The sequence below is a fragment of the Corapipo altera genome, unplaced genomic scaffold, assembly GCF_003945725.1.
Source record: "Corapipo altera isolate COAL_440 unplaced genomic scaffold, ASM394572v1 2b, whole genome shotgun sequence".
NCBI lineage: Eukaryota > Metazoa > Chordata > Aves > Passeriformes > Pipridae > Corapipo > Corapipo altera.
In genome coordinates this window covers 9,387,261-9,414,225 of record NW_020884874.1, presented here as the reverse complement: position 1 = coordinate 9,414,225, position 26,965 = coordinate 9,387,261, and the positions used below count along the sequence as shown (strand labels likewise).

The window sequence follows — 26,965 nt, the reverse complement described above, 5'->3', positions numbered from 1 at the left end:
TATGGGTCAGTCTTTGCTTGAAAGACCCTCTCTGGTTACTGTTCTTCAGGTTGTCTCTCTCCCTTACACCAAACCCCAAGCCCTATCTATGCAGTTGTTGTTTCTTCCTTACACAACATGTACTGCTTTGTGTCTGCTTCTGTGTCTTGTTGCTGTACTGACCTTTCTCAGACTTAAGCTTTTCAAAGCAGGAGCCTTTTGTTCAGTACTTTACCCATTGTGCCCTTTGTGTACAAGAAAAGTTGCATAAACAAACAATAAAATACTTGAATTGGGTTGTTGTGTAGGCAGTGTTCACTCATGTTTGGATAGCAGTATTCCAGATACGCCTTTCAGTTGTTTATGGTAATTATAGAAAGTACATTCTGTATTGAAATGGTTTATGCTTGTTCCTGCCTGGCCTGTTAGAAGATTATTTTAAATTAGTGGAAAATCTACTTAAGCACTTGTGATCTTTAATTTATATGAATAATTGTGATGAGAACATTTCAAATGGTTTTGAGATACTGATAATTCTGAATGAGTGTCAATTTATGTGTTGGGTCTTCAATTCTTCAGTCAGATCTAGACCATGTAGACCTTTATTATTAGACTGGACTTCTAGTGCAGTAAAGATTGGAGCTTATACTACAGAAGGAATACCATAAAAATTTGAATGCCAGCTGAACGTTAAGCTCCTTTTCATAGCATTTAATGATAAAATGAGCAGAAAGGGAATGCAGTATTCTTCTAAATTTTACAGTGTGCATACATTAAAGAGACTTTGTATTAAGAAACATTATCAAGTCACAATGAATGTAAACACATGCAGGTGTCCTACTTAATGTCTCCTAATCTCATTTGTGTGGGGGAATAATGGCAGGTGATGAGTAAAACTCAGGCTTCAGAAAGCAAGTAGAAGTATTGTACCTTATGGATCTATATGTAAACATAGCCTTTGCTACCTCTTTCTTTTTCTTCTACTTGAAAAGAGCCTAAAAAGACTTAAGAGGATCATTGTATTGGTACTTTGCTAACTTTGTAATACTGAAGTCTAATACTGAATACTTCCATAGCAATATTTCCAAAACTGTTTTTTTGTGTCTCCTGTGAGGTTCACCGCCTCATAAAATCTCACCAGTGCCTTTTCATCCAAAGGAATTGTTGCAGTCCCAGCCGTGACAGAGCACCCTGAGAAGAAGAGCAGGCTGTTGGTGCAGGGGGATGAGCACTTCAGCTACCCAGGGGCTGTGCTTTAAGGGGTACGGTTGTGGAGATGTGGGCTGTGTGATGCAGGACAGCTCTTGAGATGATGTGGGGATTCTGGTCTCCTGTAAACTCTGGTTAACATTGTGAAACAATTTTTCATCTGAATAACAGTGGAAATAAAATGGAGTCTCTGTATAATGTGTGTGTCAGCTGAGCAGTGGTACTTTGTCCATCTGCTTGCTTTGCAGTCCATTGTTGATTTTTTTTCACTGCAAACTGCAGGGGTTGTGCTGCCTCAAGTGATACATTAGTAAGTTGTCTAGAACATGGTAACTGGATGATGAATGTGAGACCTTATGATCCAGAGGACTGTTAAATCCCAATTTTGTTGCCATAGGCATTAAAGGTTGTATTAGGGTGATGAAATTTCTTTCTGAAAACTGATCTGCTGGACAAACCGTGATGAAAAAGGGACACATAACTTAGCCCTGCAAATAGTGCTTGCTTAAAGATGATGCTTCAAGAAAGACTATATATAAGGATTGAGGTTACATTGTAAATCACTGATCTAGATTATTTTCACATAAAGGAGAAGTTGATACTGTAGTATAATAGGCATTTAAATTGCTCATGTAGTTAAGGGTCATTTAGTGTTTAGACTCAACATGAAGGAAGGTAGGGAGAAGAGGTGGGATCTCACCTGTTTTTCCTTGAGATGATGAGCATAGAAAAACAGCATATATGAAAAGTGGATAAAAAAATGTAACTTGATGCTACGAAATTATGTATGTAATAAACTGACAAGAGCTAATTAAAGTATATGAAATATTATTAGACATAAACCTTTGATTGTTAAAATCCTCTAATGTATTTGACTTTCTAAATCTTGTCAAAAGTTTATACTCAAAAATAATAACAAAAGAAATGTATTCCATTGTTCTGAGTCCCTTCAGCTATATTCCTATGTCCATGGGAAAAAAAGAGATCATACAAAAAGAGACTCATTAAGACCCACTCAAAGTGGAAGCAGCCACTTCAGGTAATTGTGCTACCCTATTCTTTTCCTCCTTTGAAATTTCCATTAAAAGACTTTTAATATTTCAACCTAAGTCAGTCAATCTAAGTTATCCAGGCAGAATCTGGTTTGTAATGAAAATGGGTTACATTTATATCTCTTAATTCGGTACTAGATTATTTATTGCAGTCAGAAAAGCTTTGTTAATTATTTGACTCTACCAGACTCTCCGGGGAATGGAGGTATTGGAGTTTTACTGCCAAAGATACTTGTGAAAGGCAATTAAGAAAATGTTTTATGAAGGTGTCAGCAGTCTCGCTTTCAGTCATTTGTTTGATTGTAGAGAGGCTTCATCCTCCTTACTAACCCTACTAAACCAAGAGGAGTCGTTAGAATAGTGTATAAAACAAATACCAGGATTTGGCAGTGGTGGAATTCAGTGCTGCAACTGAAAGAATTACTGCTTATGGGATCTAATTTTCATGCTGCTGTAACAGAAACAAATCAATGCAAAGTAATGCAAGGAACAGGTGAGAATCTCATCATCTCATTTCCCACTCCTCTTAAATTCTAGTCCTAAGCTTAATACAGTCATAGTCTTTCTTATGTTAGTGTTGTCAGACTTACTGTCTCTCAGCTTTTGCCTTTAGAAAGGTGAAGAAAATAGTAGTGTTTGTAATGTTTTACATGTGCAAATATCTTCTCAGTTTATTTGCCTTTGGGTTGAATATTCTGAGTAAAGATTATGCATGAAGAATATATAATAAGAACTTGATGGCAGAGATGCAAAGACTTGGCTTGACTGCAGTGTCTTGGGGTATTCAGGATGCCTCTTGAAGTCCCAACAAAGGAAGAGTTTGGCTGCTTTATCCCTCTGTTTTCTGTTCGTAATACATTAAAAAACAGAGCGTTCTTCCAGTTTGTTTCTGAGGTGAGTCATTCTTCTGTTCCCATACGTGGTGGGCCTTCACATCTCACTGTTCGGAAATGGGGTAGCAGATGTTGAACAATCTGTCTCGTCCCATGCTGTACTTGGTGCTCCCAAATTGCCCAGACAAGGTCCAAAGACAAGGCACTGAATGGTTGCTGAGTAGCTTCATGGGAATTTTGCTGGAGTGTGTGTTGTAATGTGTTGAAAATCCCAGGGACAATGTGAATTCAGCATATTATTTGAATGTTTGCTTTATGACACTGTATTTTTCACTGATAATTTATGTTCATATTTTCCTCTTTGTTTCTGACTTCCCCCTCCTTTGTCCTTCTCAAGGTTGTACATAACATTTTAAGTTGAAGTATGCTATTGCAGCACTAGCACCAGCAGAATGCTTTGGATAATGTTGCATAGCAACATAAAATTTAATTTGTGTCAAATGTTTTGGCATTCTCTTAATGTGAGGTTTTTTCATTCTTTTCTTTTTCACTTGAATTGCATTGCCATTGATTGGGGTGAAACCATTGGTACACTGGTACATTGAGAAGATTGTTTTAATAGAAGCAATACCCAGCATCCAGAGTTGTCTGGAATCTTCATTTTTGTCTTGCAGTAACTTAATACCCTGTCAACCGTAAGAAACCTGAAATGGTGTGTGAAAGGAAGACCGTTTCATTTCTGAAGTTTTATGTAGCCCAGAATTATATTCTCCTCTTATGATTACTCTTATTTCATATTTCCCTTGTGTTTACAGTCAATTTTCCAATGGCATAACTGCAACTATATTATCCATTGGTTAACCAGGGAACAGAGTTGGTGAATAGTCTTTTCCTGTTACAACAATGATCAAATACCTTGAGTTTATAAATTAAATATTTTTTCTAGCAATTGCCTAAGAAACCATTGTTTCAAATGAATTTTGAAGGAAAGCATTCTTATGGATGTTCTGGCCGTTTCTGGGGAGAGCCTTGAAAGGACTGAGGGGAGTGAATTTAAAGAATTAATGTCAGTTGAAGTATACGCTTAATTACCTCTCAAGAGAACACCCGACCTATGAAAAATGAGGTGAAAACAGAGAAATGAATACTCTACCTGACCACCGATTTCATTATTGCAAGGGTGGTTATATATGAGAGTAACTGAAGGCATAACTTGAATTCATGACTTGAATAGAATGTATGTCTGTCTGTGATGAAGGCAGGGGTAGAAAGGTCTGTCTTTCTCTTTCATGAAATGGTTTCATAGTGAGTGAGTTCTAGATTCTGGCCTTCTAGGCTGACACTGTCATCTCAAATATGTGTTTCCAGCGTTAAACATGTAGCCGTGTAGCTGTTCAGCCAAAGGAGCAATGGGGTTATAACAAAGGGACAGAGATGGCTCTGTGTGTGTCAGCTTTGCTTCTGCTGCACTCACCAGCGTGCAGTGATTTGAGTTGAACTGCCTGTTGGGGGTTCTAGAAAAGATAAAGACTTCTTAAGACATACGCAGAGGAAAGAGAAGGGGGCCAGATGCATGTTTTAATGTAGACATTTCGATTAGCTGGTGGGAAACCATTTTTTTGTTAGACTGCCTCCCAGAAAGGCTCCCTTGGTTATGATGAGCAGTCTGATGCAGCTTCAAAGTTGTCTCTGTTTTGAGCAGGAAAATGACCAGATGACCTCCAGAGGTCCCATCCAGCTCAAAGCATTGCATGATTTTGACTGGTCCTCCAGATAAGTGTCCAGGTTCATGGGCTGTTTTAAATCAGTTTGTATTGAAGCTTGTGTAGTCACGTTGTTGCTTTTGTTGTAGGCTAGATGACCTTTAGTTTATTTCAGGGACTTTTTTTTTTCCCCCACTATGTGCAGGTCTGTGATTGCACTATGGCCATAGTTGTAGTGTTTTGGCTTTCCTTTACTTTTGCTTTTTGTGCAGAGAAAAGTTTTATAGGCATATATAAACATGAAAACATTTCTTTGCTAGCTAGCTTCCATATGAAAACAGCCTGTTTCCTCTCTCAACACATAATGAGTACAAGCAAGGAATGTGTTTAACCAAAATCTTTACCTAAGGCATTCCAAAGAGATATTTCAGATATCTTCTGTACAGTTTGTTCCTACTCCTAGATAGCAATATTTTTTACCATCAGTCTCAGGTAAATTCTCTAGTTGTTGCTATTAGAATTTCTGATATCTGGAGTTAATGACTGTTTTGACCATATCACTTTAGCTGCTATGAAATACGTAAGTCTCTGACATAATCCGATAGCAAGATTTAAGACTGAATATCCAGTTTCCATATCTCAGAATTGTGCAAAAGGGTTGCACGTACTTCCGTGTCTTTATCAGTTCTGTACACATTTAATTTTAAAATGAGTTTATAAGGAGCAAGAGTGGAGATAAAAAAGTTACCATGCATTTTGAAATGTTTTTGTTGTCACTAGTATTCTTCTAATGATAATCAGGTACATTTGGGGAGCGTTTTAAAGATAACACCCCAGTGTGGGGTCCCTCCCCCGGGAGGCAGCCCTCCATGAACTTCTCAGATGAGTCTTTCCCACTGGTTACAGTTCTTCACAAACTACTCCAGCATGGGTCCCTTTTTTTTTTTTTCCATGGAGCGCAGTGCTTCAGGAACAGACTGCTCCAGTATGGGTCTCCCATGGGGTCACAAGTCCTACCAGCAACCTGCTCCACCACAGGCTTCCCACAGGGTCACAACCATCTCTCAGGCATCTACCCGCTCCAGCGTGGGGCTTGTGTAAAGTCTGTAGGTGGATCTCTGCTCCACTGTGGAATCATAGAATCATAGAATAGATTGGGCTGGAAAAGACCTCCAAGATCATCAAGTCCAACCCCTGATCCAACTCCAGTTACTATATCATGGCACTAAGGGCCACGTCCAATCTCTTTTTAAAAACCTCCAGGGATAGTGAATCCACCACCTCTCTGGGTAGGCCGTTCCAATGCCTGATAACCCTCTCTGTAAAGAATTTCTTCCTAACATCTAACCTAAACCTCCCCTGGCAGAGCTTGAGCCCATGTCCCCTTGTCCTATTGTTGGTTGCCTGGGAGAAGAGACCAACCCCCACCTGGCTATAACCTCTCTTCAGGTAGTTGAAGAGAGTGATGAGGTCGCCTCTAAGCCTTCTCTTCTCCGGACTAAACAACCCCAGCTCCCTCAACCTCTCCTCGTAGGACTTGTGCTCAAGTCCCTTCACCAACCTCGTTGCTCTTCTCTGGACCCGCTCCAGCACCTCAATATCCTTCCTGAACTGAGGGGCCCAGAGCTGAACACAATACTCAAGGGGTGACCTCACCAATGCAGAGTACAGGGGGAAGGATCACTTCCCTGGACCTGCTGGCCACACTGTTCCTGATGCAGGCCAGGATGCCATTAGCTTTCTTGGCCACCTGGGCACACTGCTGGCTCATGTTCAGCCTCCTGTCAATCAGCACCCCCAGGTCCCTTTCTACCTGGCTGCTCTCCAACCACTCTGTCCCCAGCCTGTAGCACTGCAGGGGGTTGTTGTGGCCAAAGTGCAGGACCCGGCACTTGGCCTTAAGGACTCGGCACTTGGCCTTCATGGACTGGACCTCCATGGGCTGCAGGGGTACAACCTGCTTCACCACAGACTTCAGGGGAATTTTGGCTCCAGTGTCTGGAGCACCTTCAGCCTCTCCTTCTTCACTGACCTTAGCATCTGCTGAGTTTTCTCTCACATATTCTCCTTCCTCTCTTACTGCAATTACATCTGTGCAATAACTTTTTTTCTTCCTTCTTAAATCTGTTATCCCACAGGCCCAACCACTGTGGTTGATAAGCTTGGCTGGCAGTGGGTTGGTCTTGGAGCTGACTGGCATTGGCAGACATAGTGGAAGCTTTTAGAAGCTTTTCAGAAAAACCACCCCTGTAGCCCCCACCGCCACCAAAACGTTGTCATGAAAACCCAATACAAATTTTCTTTGTATTTTCATTTTTTTAATTGCATAGTAACTTTTGGACTGATTTTTTATATATATATATAAATTTAGCTATAAAATCCTTCTGTGGAACTCTTTGCTTCCTGTGTTGTCATATACTTACTTAATGCGTTTACCTCTTGATTTTTTTTCCTCCTTTTCAGATTTAAATGAGTTTTGAATTTCAAAGCACTTTTCATTCCTTATGATTTTTCTGCCTTTTTAATATATTTGACCTTACTCAATTTGATAATATCTGTAGAAATAATATTGATTTGAACGAAATGATAAATAGCTTGATGGGATTTGTTAATGATTTTGTTTCACGAGGTCAATCGTTTCAACAGACTAGACAAACAGTGAAAGAAAATTGTATGGATTACTAATCTAGGCCAAAATATAATGAAATATGGTAGGGGTTTTGTAATGTTAAGGATAACAGCTGGGAAAAACCACGTTGAAAGTGATGCTGTGTAATCAGTCTCTAATAGTAGTTCACAGTGTGTAAGGCTTGTAAAAAGATGCAGGTGTGAAGATACTTTGCTCTATATGGTATACTTTCATCTAGTGCTTCAGTATCAGAAAAATGTTGACCAAATGTTTTTCTAGAAAAAGAGAGGGAAGTGGCAATAACAATTTTCCTATATATGCATTTCAATATATGTAAGTATTTCAAATGGAAGCGATAATGATTTGGAGGTTTGTGGTGCAAAATAAAATTTTATAAGAATCTTTTCTTTTTTAAATCCTGCATTAATTAGATCAGTTGTTAGCAACAGTGTTAGTACCCAGTGTGCCAGTTTATTGATCTGAGTACAGTGTCTGGGTTTGAACAGTGTTCATGTAAGTCAGGAAAGTGCCTACATTTCCTTACAGTTGAGAAGAACAAAAGCTTTGTTTCCAAATTTCTGTGAACAATCAGCATCTCTCTCTTAATCTTGAACTGAAAAACTCAGCAGTCCTTTGAGTAGTGCCTGCAGTGAAACACTGTCATTTCACACAGGACCTTTGTCATTTGGGGAGCAGTGTGCTTAAAGCCGAGACAAAAATACCATTGCTCTTGTTTTGGCTTGTGAAATGAAAGTACATCTATGTATCAACACTGTGCTGTTTACAATTGCTTTTTTAAATAATGGAGACTTGAAAAGACCTCATCACAAGGCAGTTTCTGTAATTGTGGGGTAAGCTTTTATCTGGAAGACTTGCAATCTCTTTTACAATAGAAGCCTCCTAATTTCAGATTATTCTTTGTCCAGTGATACATTCCAAAAGGGAAACACATTTGTTTGGATATAAACAATGAAGAATGGTGTATGGAAAGCAGTGTATCCCTGTGGACGTTTTCTTACAGGACTAATTCTGCACCAAATCTCTTAAGAATTGTGTCACCACTGTACTTAAAGAGATAACAACCATTACAACTAAAGTATTGCAACCTATTGTTAGGCTGTTATTCCTGGTTTTACCTGTTATGCTCTTTTAAGACCATAGATGGTTTCTTTTCTTTCAACCTTTCTTCTAATTTACTGCCTAAATATTAAAGTAGGAAGCATATTGATTCAGATAACATGGGTGTCTGTACGAGTTCCGGTCATGACACTTCTGTTATTTGTGAAACACACTTCTTAGCCCAATATTTTAATTTCTCTCCCACCAAGATATTTTTTTAAGATTTCAATTGCTTTATTACCTCTCTCCAACCAATGTAGAAAAGTAAATACTATTATCCATGCTTATTACTTGTAAAGAATCTATTAAATCATCATCATCATCCCTTTTTGCAGATATTTCAGATTTTTACTGCAGTTGTTTGTTGCTGCTGACCTTGCTCTTTTTGCAGATGTTCTATAGACAGTCAAACCTCAACTGTATTTCTCAGCAGAGATTTGTCTGTTCATTTTTATAGCTTACATTAAGTGTGAGACTCATAATTCTTACTGTTTCTGTTGTTCCTATAGCAACTAGATAGGTGGAGATGCAGCAACATCACTTTGCTTCCCAGCTGGTGTTTGTGTTCTCAGCAAGGGGAGAGTATGAGGAAAATAGAGAGAGTATTAATTGAGATGTAACTAGTTAAAAGTGTAGTCCTTGTTGAGTTACCTCACCCTTTACTCTAAGGAGTTAGTTAATAATTTTAAGCAGGGCTTCTCAAACTTTCTTTATTAAAATTATCAGATAGAGACATGATTTACTCTGTGTCGGGCTTTGGTCTCCTTGCTGCTGCTTGGTTCTTCATATTTTCTTCCACCTAAAACTCTGTTTTATTCCTCACATGGATAGCAGTAGGATTTGTTTAGGAGCTAGACTGCTGCTTATGACTTGTATGTAGCCTGAACAAACATGAGATATGGGGCTTTTTAATTTTTGGTTTTTGAATCCGATTTTTTGCAGCTGTCCAGTAACTACAGTATACTAGACTGTAGCTTTATAGTAGACTATTAAATTACTATCTTGAAGTAAAATGTTTTGATATTTAAAATGCTACGTATACAGAGATTAGGCTAACACATTCTACCTTCTCCAAGAAGTTGTTTGCATTCCCCTTAAGCAGTCCAGTCTCTGATGTCACGATGGAACGTTCATTACATACTTTCCTGAGGATCTCTGATGCCAGATTAATCTCTCTGAAGTAAACTAAAGTCTTTACTCCATACCTGAGCACCTGAAGTTCTGCTACTCTGCCTTGGTGCCACTTGTTTAGCCAAGCACTGCTGCTCCTTATGTGTTGTGTTACTCTCAGCATGGCATGTGCATGGTCAAGACTCTGGGGAGGTGAGGAGTTTTACTTTACAGTGTTCAAGTCTTTATATAAAACAACTATGAAACATGTGACCTATGTTTTAAGTTCCTCTGAAGCTGTATATTTTTATTAAATAAAAATTCATGGGCACAAGAGCTGGATGTCATATGTTGTATCTCAGAAAGATGGACCCTATCAGCTTAGTGTTACTCTTTGACTGGTTCAGTGTACATGCATTGAAAATGCTTTCCTAGCCATAATACCTCTGATTAACAAGAGAAACGCAAGCTGTTACTGAGACAGTGATCTGCAGATCAGTGGGATCCTGCAGGCATCAGATTGCCATCCATGAAATGCCTGTTATCTCCACATTGATGGTGGTGCCTCAGGAGAAGTGCTTGTTCTTTTGGAAATAAGTTTTCAGTTGTTTACCAGTTTATTCCTTCTCTGTTTCCCCTGACTCTCTCAGATACAGAGGTTCACAAGAGCTAATCAACATGACTATGATAGGTTTATAAATCAGCTGGCTTCTCTGTTGGCTGCCCAAGCAGGGTTCTGGTCCTAGGTGGATTACACATTAGTACAGATTTACGTTTTAAACAGAACAACATCTCTTCAAAACATTCTGGCTTTAAAAATTACGTAAATGGACAAGTCCCTTGCTTCCATAGTTTAGATCTAACCTAGTGTATCTCCTGTATGCATGGGACCACTAAGTCATTTAGGGGTTCAGGGAGTCTTTCTAAGGCTGAGAGAGCTGGGACTGTTCAGCCTCAAGAAGGGAAGGCTTGTGTGGGATCTTACCAATGCATATACATATCTGGTAAGTGTGAATAAAGAAAACCAAACCAGACTCTTTGCAATGCTATCCAGTGGCAGGACAGGCAGCAGTGGGCATAAATGTAGTGTGTGACCAGACCTTTTTTACTGTGAGGGTGGTAAAACACTGGAAGTTTTAGAGGGAGGCTGTGGAGTCTCCATCCCTGGAAAAGATTAAAACTTAGCTGGGCTCTGGCCTGACCAATCTGTGTAGTTGACCCTGCTAAAAGCAGGGGAATTTGACTTGATGATCTCCAGAGGCCCTTTCCAACCTCAGGTATTCTGTGAATATTGTGGATTATGTCAGCAGATAAAGTAGTTGGAGTTTTTTTCTATGAAGAAATTGCTACTTGGAAAATCTTGTATTGCCACAGATAAAATGTAACTCTTGTGACATGTTTTGAGAATCCTGTTGTTTATGCTTAGATTTTGTTTTTTATCTTGGTAAATCTCCTGGTGTTATAATGTTTATTTCTTACAACCTAATTAGAAAAAACCTGACCCATAAATCAGTGCAGTAACTACATTTTTATCAGCTTTCTTCACTTGACAAATAAATGCATTTTTATAGCACATAATCCAATCCTGAATATAAAGGTCTATTGAAGTGATTTGTGATTCATAGAATCACAGAGTCATTAAGGTTGAAAAAACCTCTAAGATTAAGTCCAACCATAAACCTCTCACCCCCGTGTCTACCACTAAACCATGTCTTCAAGTGCCAAATCCACATTTTTTGAATGCTTCCAGGGATGGTGATTCCATCAGTTCCCTGGGCAGCCTGTTCTAATGCCTGCAGCTGCAGCTTTCCAGCCACTCTTTCCCCCAGCCTGTAGTGCTGCATGGGGTTGTTGTGGGCCAAGGGCAGGACACAACACTTTGCGTTGCTGAACCTCATACCATTGCCCTCAGCCTATCGGTCCAGCAAACTCGTCATACTCAACTCTCTAGGCAAGAATTTAGGAAGAATTCTGGCAAGGAAACTGGAATTTTACTCTCTTGCTTGAACTTACGTGCTTCCCTTGCTACCTGGTTCCTGAATATGCAGAATCGGATTGTTTTGTTCTCTGGAATATTCAATTCAGCATAATACATAAATGTGCAACCAGTTTGACAGCTGCCTTGAGGTGATGAGTTTGTTATCCTTAAATATTAGCTAAGAGCAAGCATAATTTTTATCTTCCCTAGATTTGCTGGTGAATGTTTGTTCAAGATAGATTGAAATAGCTCTTCTGTTCTCCAAGAAGGGAGTGCATATTGCCTCTTGAATGGTTCCAAATATATGTTGGGGAATGAAAAGTCAGCGATGGCGTTGACAATTGTAGATTAAAAAAGAAGTAATAAAAGAGGCAATGGCATCTGGAAAGAGAGGTTGTGGTTGGAGCCAGGGAAGAAGCAATGTCTAGCACTGGATGTGAGGTGGGAAGCAAGAACAGCGTCCCAGGGAAAGAGAAAGAATAGATGAGGTAGGGTGCTTTTTTTGTTGTTGTTGGTGGTTGGTTTGCTTTTTCAAAAAAGCTAAAGGTTTGTAATATTGAGCAGAATTAGTAACCCTAGTTTGAGTGTCTCATTTCAGGTAAATAGTGGCAAGGCACTGAGAATTTAAGTGAAATTTTGGTGGTGGCTTTCTGGACATCTCTTTCATATTCTTGGACAAGTCCTGCTTGGGCGGACCTCTCTGGGCATTAGGGATTTTAAATACAATTATTGTTGGGATTGACTTCCCAAAAATTCTGCTTTGAAAGTTTGTTATGCCTCTCTTCATTCAAATCACTTTATGTTTTCAATCTTGTTTACTTTTTTACAGCTGTTAACACAATAGTGGAAAAGTTTCCAAGGAATGATTATTGATGTCTGAGGGAACCTAGATTCTAATAGCAGAACAATTGCTGTGATGTCATGTGCAGATTTTATGTGGTGTTCACAAGCAGCTGGTTGCAAACAACTATGGATTGCAAAAAATGTCTATAAAGCTTTTGTTCTGCTTGCAAAGCTGCTGTCTACACTGTCAAAAGCTTGTGGACGTAGCTGTCTGTGTAAATTCCAGTTTTAAGTGAATTTTCAAGCATGAAATCAACTTTGTGGAAAAAGTTCTTTTACCAATGTGATTTTTTTCATGCATACTCTAAAAACAAACACAGCTCTAAAAATTGAGTTATATATGATGATAATAAAACTGACACTCATTGATGCATACTCATTTGCATACCAAGATTTGGCATCACTTTCAGTAAGTTATACTAGCAAAAGTGGGTTTTGCTAGGTTATTGATGTGTAGCATAAAACTACTTCCTGTAGAAGAAAATCTTTCCACTGAACTTAATCATTCTGGTAACAACAGGAATGCAAATGTAGTTAAAGATTGCATTTCTTACAGTGAAACGTCGAAGTAGTTTTCTGTTTTTCTAACTGTGAAATTGGTAACCAGGGATAATAACTAAATGTCAGCAAAACATAAAGGTATGGTGATCTTAGACTTCTAAGGATATTTCTGGAAATGTTTTAGTTATAAAATGAACGTACATATTTTTATTCTTCTTGAAGATAATCACCAAAGGCTGATCAACTAAAAATTCTGATTTTTTGTTTTCCAGAAACCAGCAAACATTCTGGTAATGGGTGAAGGCCCTGAAAGAGGAAGAGTTAAAATAGGTAAACATTTTTAGAAAATTTCATTGCATAGCTAAGGGGTTACTTTAAAAAAGCAGATCTTCAGTGTAAGACAGAAAGAGATATTCATTAGTTTTTCATATTGGACTCTGCATTCATCAATTTTCTTGTGTTCGAAAACATTCAGCTAATAATTATTGTATTTGTATGGGCAACAGCAAGAAAATTATACTTGGCATTTCATAACTTTGGAAGCAGAAAGATTTAAGTGAAGTGGTATAAAAGATAAGTTGCAGATTTAAATTGGATTTAAAATATGTGGGTTTGATGATACGCCCAGTTTTGTACTTTCCCATTGAGCATTTCTTACTGTTACAAGACTCTTTCTAGAGAAAATTTTTGAGTTATATATCAGTGCTTACTTTTAAAATACACCTCTGTAACAGTATATGCTGTCTGATTCTGAAGTTCATTCCTCCAAATCAAGTAGGAGGCATGCCTTGAAAAATAGTTCAAAACAATCTACACTGTAGTCATTTTGGTTTTGCACTTTGGGTAAATATATAGCAGCCACAAAGACTCACAGTTTTGTAAATTACTATTAAAAAAACATGTACATTAGAGACCTACCACTATTGACTTTAGTTAACCAAGTTTCTGTTGGAGTTTTTTTAAAAAATAAACAGGTGTCTGTGTTGTGTGAAGTTTTACAATCCCGTGATGAAAACACTGAAATCAAACATTATCCTTCATAGTCTTATGAATGAAGTAAATGGAATTTAGTCTTAGATAAATTTGGCTCAGTATTATTATGAATAATTGTTCTTTGTTAGACACTTTGATTTGTAACTTTTAATGTTTTTGAGCTTTTGTTATAATTGTTTTTGGCAATACTGTTAAATTTTGTTTTCTTTGTATTAAAATTTAAATAAATATTCTTTTCTATTTTTCTCCCCATTCCCCAGCTGATATGGGTTTTGCAAGATTGTTTAACTCTCCTTTGAAGCCATTGGCAGACTTGGATCCAGTTGTGGTGACATTCTGGTACAGAGCTCCAGAGCTGTTACTTGGAGCCAGACATTACACAAAAGCCATTGGTAAGTTGTCCAGTTGCCAGCAAGTTTTGTAAAGGATGGTGGCCTTACAATAGATACGAGATTCAGCTGACTATCTGGTTTTTTTTCCTGAAGTAGCAGCAGATGGAGTATTATCCAATCCATAAAAGATTACTTCAGACTGAAACTTTTTGAGGACTGTGCTTTTATTTTTCAATACGAGCCGGACATTTTAAATGTATTGTTGGTTTTATTTTTAAAACAGAAATATCCTTTGCATTGGTTTGTATGTGTTCTTGATATGGCTCAGAAATCTTGTAATCTTATAAACCTTCAAAAGGGAAAGAGCTATGGCTGTTAAAGTGGCATTCTTCTAGGGAATTCTAGGTTCTTCGTTGTTCTCCTTTGGAGGCTCTCTAATAGCTTAATATCTTTCTTATATTGCAGTGGCGAAACCTTCCCAGTCTGTTCACCTTCTCTCACTGCTCCCTTTGCTGGTGTCTCAGTGCCCCAGCCAGAGTGTATCTCCCACTGTGATGCCAGTGTCATCCTGCAGACTGAGTCTTGCATGGCAGCACGCTCCCTCTGGAACTCTGCCTCAGCTGAGACGGAGCCATCCCAGGGTATCTTCTCCAGTGAGTGCTGGGGATGGAGCCTTGTAGTGCCCCTGCCTCCTGCATGGTAGTGGCACAATCCTATTCTGTCTGAAGCAGACTCTTAGAGCCTGCTTCGCTTCTGCCACCGTGCAAACTGGGCTGCTAACTACTAAGTCTGTGCTTGCTGCACCCTGTAGTGGGTTAAAACAGTTGCCAGAAGTGTTTAAAGAAAACACCAAAAGGATTGCCTTAAACACCAGTTAATTAGATGCTTAAATTGCCTGTTGATAGCGGAAAACACTGATTTGAGTGCACCAGATTACTGAGTGACCTACACTGAGTGTGTGGTACTGGGAAGTTACCTCAACTGACAGTTGCCTGTTTTTGATAGATAGCATATTGTTTGGAGATTTAAGTGAGTGATATGTACCATTATCTCAGGATATCTCTTTGAAGAATGAGTTAGTATAATGCTGTTGTTTGCTCAATTATGTCATAAATAACTTGGTTCTTACCCTGAGGGATCTGTAGTCTATACTAAAACACAGATGAGGAGTCCCTACGGAACTTTAGAGGATGATGCTACTTCAGAGAAATCTGATTTGCTAGTAGTTTATTATTCCTGAGGCTTTTATTTCTTGTATCACACCAGTGAATTCCCCAGGAGGGGTTGTGAATGGTTACGTAGTACCTGGCATGCCATGTGAGTGCTGAGGGGCACTCAAAACAGTTTGGGCAGCAAAATAAAAAATACAGAAATGAAAACTGGAAAGTTCCAAGTTGAGATTTGTGGGCTGACTGAAGGATTAGAGGAGCATGTGACTGAATAGAAGAGTAAAGAGTAAGGGGACATGGAGGTGGCCTATGTTTAGCTTTAAGGTAAAGGGAAGAAGTGAGTAACAAAACGATAGTGGTGACATTCATGCAGTTTCATGAGTCCAGACTTGTGTTTTGCTTCTAACATTATGTGCACTTAAAAAGAGCTAAGCATGCTAGTGACAGTTTAACTTGAATGCTAATATTCAAGTTAAGTTGCAAAGGACGCAGCTCTTAAAGCTCTCTCTTAAATCTCTGTGCAAGAAATATAATTTTAAGATCTCTTAATATTACACAATTCTTGGGAGTTGTAGTGTATTGCTTTTAGTAATAGCTCATAAATTATATAAAATTCTCATTTAACTGCGCTTCAGTTGGAAATAATAATTTAGAATGAAAGGTGATTAGATATAGCACATTATAAAAAAAAATGGCAGGTTATTTAGTACAGCTGCTTTTTTCCATAGCTATTTTCTTATGCCTTTTTAGATAATATATAACTTTTAATTAGTAAGTATCAATAAAATAAGGCTAAAAGCAATGTCATACCAGCTTTAGTCTATTCTCTTCCAATTTTGTCATGGTGAGAAATATTTTTCTTTGACTTTATTAGGAATGCATTGTTATCTGTACTCTTCTGTAACATGCTGAACACTGTTTAATAGTTGCTAGGTAATTCAGATGTTTGCATAGGTTTTTACTGACTTTGTCTTGATTTTAAATTTTTTTTTCTGTATCTTGTATCTAATACTCTCTACCTTATCTTAGTTTCAAATATAATTTAATTATTAGCAATGTATTCAAAATAACTTCGGGGTAATATTAAACTAAATATAGAATGTTTAGAAAGAACTGTGTATTACACAAAACAATATATAAGCATATTTCATTATTTTAGGGGTAGTTTTTCAGTGACATTTTTTCCTTTATTTAGTTTGTCCCTTCATGCTAATGAATTATTCTACTTTTAATTTATTTCTTTGCAGAACTGGTAGTTGTTCATCACATATATAAGATCATGTTTTAAGGAGGTACAGGAGGAGTCAGGAAAATACTATTGCTAAAAACAGAAATAGCTTTTGCTTTCTGCATGTTAAAAGCATAGTAAAAAGCCCATGATAGGGTTTTATGGGGAATAATGTTTGGTTTCGTGAACTGTGAATATTTATAATGTAAACCCTACTTGTTAATAAAGTTTCATATATATCTACTACATCGTTACAACTAACTTACCAAATGAATGTAAATTGGGAAAATGGTGTTGTAGAAGCTAAAGATCACTCTATTCCCTACTAAATTCATTGTAGCCTGTGGATGTTTCCTGCATTTTCAGCACCATAATTTAAAAACAGAATCTGTTTCTTTGTGATCGTCAGATCCCAATACTCTATCAAAGAAGTAAAACCTGCAAATAAAAGTAACCTGAAGAAGCTTCAGGTGAAACTAAGTAACAGTGAAAATGTAGAATGCTTGATATCATGGAAACGTTAATAAAATTACCGAACAACTAGAAAGTCTCCAGCACAACAGAAAATGCCCTTATGCTCAAAATACTAAATAAACAAGGTTGAAGTAAGTGGCAAGGTACAGTGCTGCTTTCATGTATGGGCAAAGTTTTCTGCCCTTTTAAAGAAACAAAATGGTAAAATGAAGGAAACAGTAATCTGGCTTTCAACTTGAAGGGATACGTTAATTAGATTTTTTTTTTACTTTGGGAACATCAGATTAGAAAAAATGTTTTAGTAGGAAAAGCTAGTAGTAAAAACCCTTTTTCATCATAGTTTTTTAAGAAAGCATGTGGCAGTCTCCAATATGATTCATTCTGAGGCATCTTGTAGCTTATCAAGAAAATAACATAATTAAGACCTCTTTGTGTCAAGTTGCAGCTTGTATAGTTATCAGCGCTATCAAATGAGCATGTATCTTACCTGTGTTTACCACTTTCCTTAATTAAAGCAACAGTATATTTGATAAATGGCATCAGATGACTTATATAGTATTTTAGATGATTTGGATTTTGTTAACAAAAGAGTTCTTTAGAGTGATCATTCAACCATCCATTAAGCAAGGCTAAAACACTATCCAAAAAAGGATGGGATTATTTATTGTGAAAAAATAAATCTGGAAACCCGAGAAATCTCTATTGCTTAGTTACCTTTCCACACTTGTCCAAATTATAAGTCAGTGGGAATGTCAGAAATGGCCATGTGGCAACTGCATTTACCAACCCGAACAAAATTGAGGTGTACAGAAAGGGTAATTCACAGCACTGTCACCTCATTCTATTTCCAGACTAACATGTGGTTATGGAAACTGGAGACATGTAAAAGGTATAAGCAGACATCAAAATGCCTTTGAAAGCAAATGTCACAGGAAAATATTTGGTGTATCAGAGGGAATGAATTTATAATGAATGCTGGGATCTGTCAGAGTTTCAACAACTCCATTTGACTTCATGCAGGAAAAAAAATGAGGGAAATTTCAGGGGTGCATTATGTAGGATTTAGGGTGGAAATATGTGCATATGTGTTCCATATTGCCTATGCAGTGAGTTCCACACATTCCAAGTGCATCAGATCTCCTTACTGTGTGCACACAGATTGTTGGCATGCTGGCCAGGCTGTGGGGCCTCTGGAAATCTTGGATTGATGCCTAAAGCTCTTCTGGTCTCATGTTCTGGGAGGAAAAATGAAGACCTATTTGGAAAATCTGGTAAACCAGAAATTACAAATGGGTCCAACCAGAAGATAGAAAACTCCTCAGAAAAAATGTACGGGGGAGGTTCCCACCTGTGGTCCATGGAGCCATAGGAGCAGAACTGCTTTTAAACATATATGAGAGATAATTAAGAATAAATCTACAGTCAATCAGCATCTGTTTCCTGCATAGGGTTCCACATTCCTGCTTGTGAGAGGTTTTGATTTGAGGGAAGGGATTGTGGAAAAGCTAGAAAAGAAAAGTAAAGTAGAGAGGTTTTGAAAATATTCATTTATGTGTGCTGAAAAGAAAAACTGAGACAACATCAGAAAGGGAGTCTTGTTCATGCCCTGGGCAATGTTATATGACATGAGAAGTAATTGGATTCAGATGATATTTTGTGGTAAACTTGTTTTGGCATGTGGTAAACTTCCTTAATTTTGGTTATCAAAGTTGTTCTCATGCTTTTTTCTGAAAGGCAAAATATTTTAATACCAAGGATTAATTGTTGTTCTCTTATCTAGTTATTGCAGGTGCTGGATGATTTACTGCTGTTTTTTCCTCTTGCTCTCTAAAATACTAAAATATCTCTGAAATACTATACAGGTTTCTTTCCCCCCCCCCCCCCCAAAAAAAAAAAAGGCATTTCCTGTGCTCCACTACATTATAGTCATCTAAAAAATGTAAAGTTATATAAAGGATTGTTAGATCATCTGATTAGAAACTTTCATAGCTCCGTTAATATGTATTTTGGGAAACTTGAGATGCTGACAGCAACAGGATTGTTACACTTTTTAATACATTAACTGTTTTGAGATGTGGTTCCTGCCTTCTAACTGCTCTATTACTCTTTGCTTCTGAAATACGTTATGTCTGGAAATTAGTAAAACTGGTGGCCCTTGTCAACTCTGTAGAGTCTAAGAGGTGTGTACTAGTTTAATAGTCAGGAGAATGAGAACAGTGCAGTGGGTCAGACCCATCTCTACTGTTGTAAAACCAGTGGAGGTACTCCAACATGGGGCAGACAGTAAAGTTTCATCTCTTAGCAACAGTAAGCTGGATCTCAAGAGACATGGATTTAAATACTGATTCAGTCCTAACTATTGTATGTGGTTTGCCACATTTCGTTTGTTCCATCCGATGTGTTGTTTCATTTTCTATAAACTGGGGACACTACTTAATGGTATTGTCCTGAAAATAGTCAATTAAGGATAATAGGGAGCTCCAGTACAAGTGTATTGTAAATTATTTTTGTTAACTCAATGAATGGATTAATTTTTCTGAGAACCTGGGATATCACCTAACTTGAGAAATATACATGTTCTGGACATTGGGGAAAAAAAAAAGAGGGGGAAGAAAAGGAAAACAAAACTACAGGATCCTCAATCTCAGCTAGAATCTGCTAACTGTCCTGATTTAGATTGCTCTGTTAATTAACCTGTAAACTTCTACCCGTGGTCACCCAATACTTTTCTGTATTCTCTTGACTGTCTCCCCTTGTAACACTTATGAAGGGAAGTACTGGATGCTTTTACCATTTTATTCTGTATATTGGCAGATTTACTATTGGAGGATGATTACTATGACTTAACTCTACATGGGTTATTTTAGAGTAGGAAAAATAAAATAACATAAAAATACTCAGAAGGCGGAATATTCTCTATAGAAATAGCTCTGTGATAAAAATCCATTTTTGAGCAAGAGGTGCCTTCAAAGATCTACCTTATTAATACTTATTGGTCCCATATACATCAAGGATCATCAATGATTTGTGGGCCAAAAATCCTCCCTGTTGGTCATAGTCTTAGTTCTGTGTCTTTTTTCCTTCTAATTGTTTTTCCCTCAGAGTATCAGCTTTGTGTTCTTCCCAACTGTTAATAACCACAGGGCCTCATATGAGCAAGCTTTTCCTTCCCTAGTATCTCACCAATTTTGCCCTTTACCAGGCAGATGACCTTTGCAGCAGCAGCATTGGTTCTCTAATCTCCCGAAGCCACCTATGCCATGAATTCATGTATTGGGTTGGTTTTTTGGATTTTTTAGGCCTTTCTTAGCAATCTAAGAAAGGTCAGAAATCTAATGAAGTATTCCATATCATCCTTTAGCATAACACAACATGTAAATAAGGCACAGATAAGAGAGCTCGCTCTCTTCTCTCTTCTGGTGGCTGAAGACGACAGGTCTCTCCACAGACAGTCTTTGCTCATATGGGCCAAGGCCTGTCTGTTTAGACCTGCCATTATCTCCAGTCCCTCCAGGAGGTGTGGGGAGTTGGTTGGTGCTTCGCACAGTTCTGCTGTCTCGTTCAGGGAAGTATTTAATTCGGGTTTTTTTATTTATTCGCTAGCTCTCTATTAACGGTGTATATTTGAAGGATATTTGTTTTGTTTTTTTTATTCCTGTGTCCCCCCTCCCTTCCCCCCCCCAATAGGGAGCTCCCTATTGTGTGTTCAGTATATTCAAATTGTATATATAATTGTAAATATATGTAAATATATATTTTTAATACAATCTCATTTTGTTTGAGCTTCTTTCAGTTTTTCTGTGGTTCGTTTTTTTTCCCCTCCCTTGAAAGAGAGTGGGAGGGGGGAGGAGACAGCTTGGATTGACAAGAGAGCCAGGCCAAACTGATACATTCAGTTAAAAAAAAGCTTTAGGAAAGTAAGACAGGAGTTTTTCTTTCAATGTCTGTCATAGCCCAAAGCAAATAATGGATCCTAATTTGGAAATGGAACATGAATGATGACATAAGAAAGCAAGATTCCAAATTTAGAGAAGGTTAGGAGATGCGTTTTGCCCACTTTTCACTTCGTATTTAATTCCCTAATTCCTCATATTTCGTGACTCAAATGTCAGTTGGGATATATTGTGATTCTTTGGGATACACTGCAAATACATTGTTCCTTTTATATATGAGCAGGTGAATGGTTTGGTTCAGAGCTAAATGTACAACTCAGAGATCTCTGATTTATTTTTTAAAATTTCCTTTACAAAACAATGAGCTGAAGGTTTATTTCATTTTTTTAAATGAACCATTTAAAGATACAAAAGGTTGTCTGTTGTAAAACCTGGTACCATAAACATTTTACCCTAACTAAATGGTGCAATAATGAAGGCTTTTAATTTGCTCTATTTACTACCATATCTGAAAAGTTTGTTCACAGAAGTTGATTTTGGAGGAAAACCAAGTGCCTACTATCATAACAAGATTGATACTTCTGGTGCAGAGGAGTTGTTTTAGACGATCCATCAGTTTGATCTTCAAGCATAATTATTTCAGCAATATCTGCTGAAACTTTCGATATTACAACACTGATGGAGTAGAATGACTTGTTCTCAGGACAGGTGTGATTGCTTCACAAGTGCTGTGACTGACAGCAGAATTACTCTTCACACCAGTTTATTTCGTGGCTTATCCGACAGAGTTGCTTCTAATTGTGTTGGTTATTGTCAATGCCTTATTAGAAATAGCTGCAAGTCTGAAAACCTTAGTAACAGAAATGTTATGATATTGTAAAGTAAAGCACTTTATTTGGAAGGACGAATAAACTTCTCCGATTGTGCTAAGAGGCAAGGTTTCATCTTGCGCGTTCCTCTCAGTTGACTGAAGTAAGGTAGCAATCAAAAGCTGTAATAACTCCCAGAAAAGGTTGTCATAGCTTGTTACTTGGAGCAGGCCAAGAAAGTATTCTTTGCAGATGTTATAATTGTTATAATTCAGTTTAGTAGATAGCAGGCCTTTTGCTCACCTTATGTTAACTCTAAAGGTGTTGACATATTGGACCTAGTAAAAAGTTGTAATAGATAAAAACACAAGCTAAGTAGGAGCACACAATAAATTACAAACTCACTGTCCCTCTTCATTTAACATGGAGTTAGCTTCCAAAGAACTTCACTGTGTACAGAAAAACTAGTTTATTAAAATATTCTTCATTTAATTAGAAAAGAAATAGTATATTTTCCTTCCTAAGAATATGTACTGCTTTTTCTCATTTGCTACCATCAGTAATATTTTCTCATGTGATTCTATGAAATGCAGAGCTGTGGATGTTCCCTGAAAAGCTTTTTAAATACTGTTTTACCAAGCAGGGGCTAATCTTGCCTGGTTTTAATTCTTTCATCGTTATAGGAGGAAATAGTAACATTTTCTGTATTAGACCTGCTTAGTACTTCACAGTATAAGAGAGACTCCTGACCTTTGCAATGAAAAACTTTCATACTTCCTTTACTTGCTGTAGTTGTTTGATATTTGGTAGGGGGATGTAACCCTGAGGTTACAAAGCTGCCTTTTCTGTCACCCATTACATTCCTCGTGCTTTTGATGGGTTGTCACTGAAAGGATATTTGTCTTTTTATTTTTGTTTCTCTGAAAGGCTTTGGCACTTGCCAGGAAACCTCTTGAACCCTCTGTGGTATAACAGTGCTGTTGCTGAAACAAAAGTAGCAGTATGTTCTTTACTATGTCTTAGAGATACTGGAGTTGGCTGTCTCTGACACACCTGAAGGTTTAGGATTAGGGAAAAAACAAGGCTGTAACACACTTTCCATGCCAGAACTAAGTGTTTGTCCCACTGACCTAATTCCTTGCCCTGAAATGACATCACCTGAGGTTGGAGACCACCTCAGTTTCTGGAAGAACTGAGAGAAGAGTAGAAAGAAGAACATCTCTCTGTTCTGCATTCATGCAACCATCACTCTATGCTCTCAAGGATGTTGGCTGCTCTACTGTTAGCTAATGTAATAGATGATCTGTGGTTTGTATAGTAGTAGTCTTGGAGACACAACTGAAGGGTTAAAGAATTGCTGATGAAAATGTAGTATATAGGATTTGGGGGTAGTGATGGGAGGAGTATTTGGGAAGACAGTGACTGAAAAGCCTTGCAAAAGCAGTATAATGTTCATAAAGACTTAATTCTCAAGCTGCTGATGTTGGTAAAAGTTGAATTCTTGTGCTCTGTGGTACAACTGTTGATTGCAGCTTCTCTGCCTTGATGATTCCTGTCTTCTTCAGGACACAGACTGCACATGCTAAATACAAGTTTTCATATGGAACTGTAAACCCGGAATTTTCAAATTCTTGAGTGTGAAGTTCTGTATACAAAATATTTAAGTCCTTTTACAAGATTTCTCTGAAATTATATTTCTGCTGCATGAGAGGACTACTTAGGGCGTCTGATTTTATTGCCACTCCCTGTATTACATCTGTTGTACTTGTGTTGTCAAGCTTAGCACAGTAATTTAAGTGTAATGTTGCAAGCTAGATAATGTGTCTAATGCACAGCAGAAGTCTGAAATCATCTGACCCAGGATCTTAATTTAATGATAATATACCGAGGAATAGAAATTTAAGTGGGAAAATAAAATATTTTGACAACCTAAAATACCTCTCTTAAGAGGGAACAAAGAAATCCTGGCCCACTAAACCACTGTAGAAAATGACAATTGATTTAAGTGAACTCAGAATTTCATTCAAGAGAGAGGCTTAAAATTTTGAAGATTGTATTAATTGAAATTAAGTAAATTGTTAGAACAAACATGAGAAGAGGGCAACTTAGTTTAAAAGGCTAGGATTAAGGCATACAGGTAAAAAAGTGAGGATAATGGCTTTCATTATTATTTTGAATTAATATGGGTTTGCAGTTAAAAGTTTTGAATTATCTTGACTCTTTATCAAGGCACAGGAGATAATGTGCTTTTGAAATAAAATATTGTTCTTAGATATGTGTTTGGCTGACTGTGAGCATCCCTCAGATTACTGAGAGGTGTTGTTTCTGCCTACAGTACAGTCGTCTTTATGGCTTTACAGTGTAAGTTATTCTTCAGTCAAGTTCTGTTGAGCTCTTATTTGTTAAAGATCAATGAACATTACCTAACTTACCAATGAGAGACAGCACATTTCTGACCCTTAGCCCACTGACACCATTTTTTACTTCCCCTTGAAAAACCTGTTACATGTAAATGTTTGACCCCCTTTGCAGTTCTCTGTGGAAGGTGTCAAATTTAGAAGGCTAGTAACCACTTCTTCCTTGACCTTCTGTTTTGCTGAGTAAAGTTTCAATGAAGCATACAAAATTTGGGACCTTTGTACAAATGAGAAGATCTTTCCCTTGTGTAACAGCAACAAGTATGTAACAGGTTTGTTCTATTCACCTTACTAGACTAAAGAAATCCCTCTTTAAAGATACATTATTTTCTTAAATCTGATTTTAGGTATTTAAAACCAATGTAAAGATTAATAAACTCATTTTCTATAGTATCTCTGCGCTCCTAGATCATTGTGTGTAAAGATTCTTGATAAGTCTAGAATCTGCTGCCGTGCTCAGCAGAAGAGATGCAAGATGTGTTTTTGCAGAGGTTATACCTTTTCATTACATCAATTGATGGTTATTTGAAAAAATTAGACACATTTGCCTGCACAACCCCCTTTCAGATTTCCAGTCTGTTGGTTTATTTGTTGCCCTTACATTGATTTGAAAGTTTTGGTGAATCTTACATAAATGCTGTAGCTCTTATAGGTGACCTGGACAGCTTTGTTTGGGCTAAAGCCTTGCTAACTAGCTTTTGGGTACCTTGGTTATTGCATTAGCCCTTGGTGGGTATAGAGAAGCCCTATTCTGCTGTCACTCTGCTCTTCACTTCTTTCACCAGTGTTTGGATGTGTCCTAGAGTCTAGACTTGGTGTTCAAAACAAAACAAGGCAGTTTGTTTGAGTGCTGATGCTACTAAACCAAACCTCACTAATGATGAATTCCTCAGATTGATTTCAGCTAAATAGATGCTTTCCAAGTGTTTACTCACTTTCTTTAACAGAATTTAATTAAAGAATTATATGAGACCAAGAGCTTGTTTATATATTTCTTTTCTTGCATATATTTAAGAATCATAGCATATTTAATCTTGAATTCTGTCCTGTGTTCAATGAAACATTTTGGCTAATATGCATGGGAAAAGATGTTTCATTTTGAGAGTCGGGGCTATTGCTCAGTAAATTGTCTTATTGTCTTGAATGGTCATAGTATTCTTAAAGAATGTTTCCAAGATACTGGAACAAATACAGAAATGAGATTATTGGGCCATAGAAGTGAAAGAATACATGAGCATTTGTCTGCTTAATCATCCCTATCATTAAAACAGCTATGTCACCATCCTCTTGTGCTTGCTCCTTGGCTACTGTGCTAACGTAGAGTGGGACATGGGGGATTTTTTCAGGTGACCTATAAAGCTATGAGTCACAGGTTTTAAAACTGGGACATAGACAGCCATACAAATATTCTAATAATCTCTGCACACAGGTGTATATATATGGAAAGTCTGTTTCCTAACCACAAGTGGCCACCTTTAAAGGGCTATTTCTGTTTGTTTTATAAAATTATACAGTACTCGAAAAGTATTGTTACAATGGAAAAATATTTCGCTGGAGCGTAGGACTGAATAGAACCTGAGCAAGCTGTTTGATTAGAAGTCACTCCCACCCCTCTTCCCAGACCCAGGGAGCAAAACTGACTTGCACTCAGGTTCAGTGTAAACTTGGGGAAAGTGGGAAGTCTTGGGGGGATGAACCCCAACAAGACAACACATCTCAAAAAACAGCGAAAACCTTTTACCACAGATTAGTCCCGAAGTCTGGTAATAGTAGAAGAGACTGAAGGAAACAGAACCATCCTTCTGGGAATGATTGTGTTACTCTGCTAAATTTATTAGGATCCTCCCAAGACATCAGATGGAAAACCATTTAGTACCCATTGCAACTTTGTAGGACCTGTATGTCCCAGTTTTCAGTGGGTCAGGGACATAACAAATGGATACTGTCTGTAGTTTTAGCTTTGACTTGAGAGCAATGAGACAACTCACCCACTTGGTCATTAGTAGAGGGCAGAGCAGTGAACCAATTATTGGATCATTTTTTCCACTTATTTTGGTACTTGATTTTTAAAAGAAGTTTTATTTATAATGAAATTGTTATACAACAATATGAGAAGTTCCTCTTGTGCTAGAAGCAGATGATGTGCATTAAACTAAGAATACACTGTACTTGAAAAATACTACTTGTGTGGTTTAAGTTTTACCCTATCCATGCTCTCTTCTGAGGGGTAGTACTTCTTACTTGGAATAGATTTGGAATAAATGTAATAATAATTAAACTTTATTTTAGGGCCCACAAGTTGAAAATGTGAAATGGCACTGGGTAGGAAATTTTTTCCATAGTTAGAGCTGAAGTTTGTATTTGCTTGACTAATATGAACAATGTAGGAGATAAATACCTATTAAGACTGCTTGCATTTATGAAGCTTGTAAATTTGGCAGAATTTAATGAGGCATTCCTGCTAGAAAAAATGCCATGTGTGGTAAATTATTACTGTGAATTATGAATATTTTAAAAAAAAGGGGAATTTACCAAACTTAGCAGAAAATTATTAACTGTGAGAATGGTTTCCCAATAATGCCATCCCACAGAAAATTATAACACCAGCTTGGGAGTTACCAGTGTTTAGTCAGATATAACATCCAGTTGGTACAATGTTTGCCATTCTGAAAGGGTTTAAAATGTACTCTCTGT

General features: G+C 37.5%; 1 protein-coding gene across 3 annotated transcripts in view; it reads left to right on the top strand.

Moving 5' to 3' along the window:
• The window catches only part of CDK19 (cyclin dependent kinase 19), a 116,928-nt gene that overhangs the window by 70,876 nt on the left and 19,087 nt on the right, over nucleotides 1-26,965 (top strand). For all 3 annotated transcript variants that reach the window (XM_027633947.1, XM_027633946.1, XM_027633945.1), the window contains 2 exons: nucleotides 13,229-13,286; nucleotides 14,210-14,341. In XM_027633947.1, coding sequence (XP_027489748.1) covers nucleotides 13,229-13,286; nucleotides 14,210-14,341 — 190 coding nt within the window. The remainder of the gene's footprint in view (nucleotides 1-13,228; nucleotides 13,287-14,209; nucleotides 14,342-26,965) is intronic.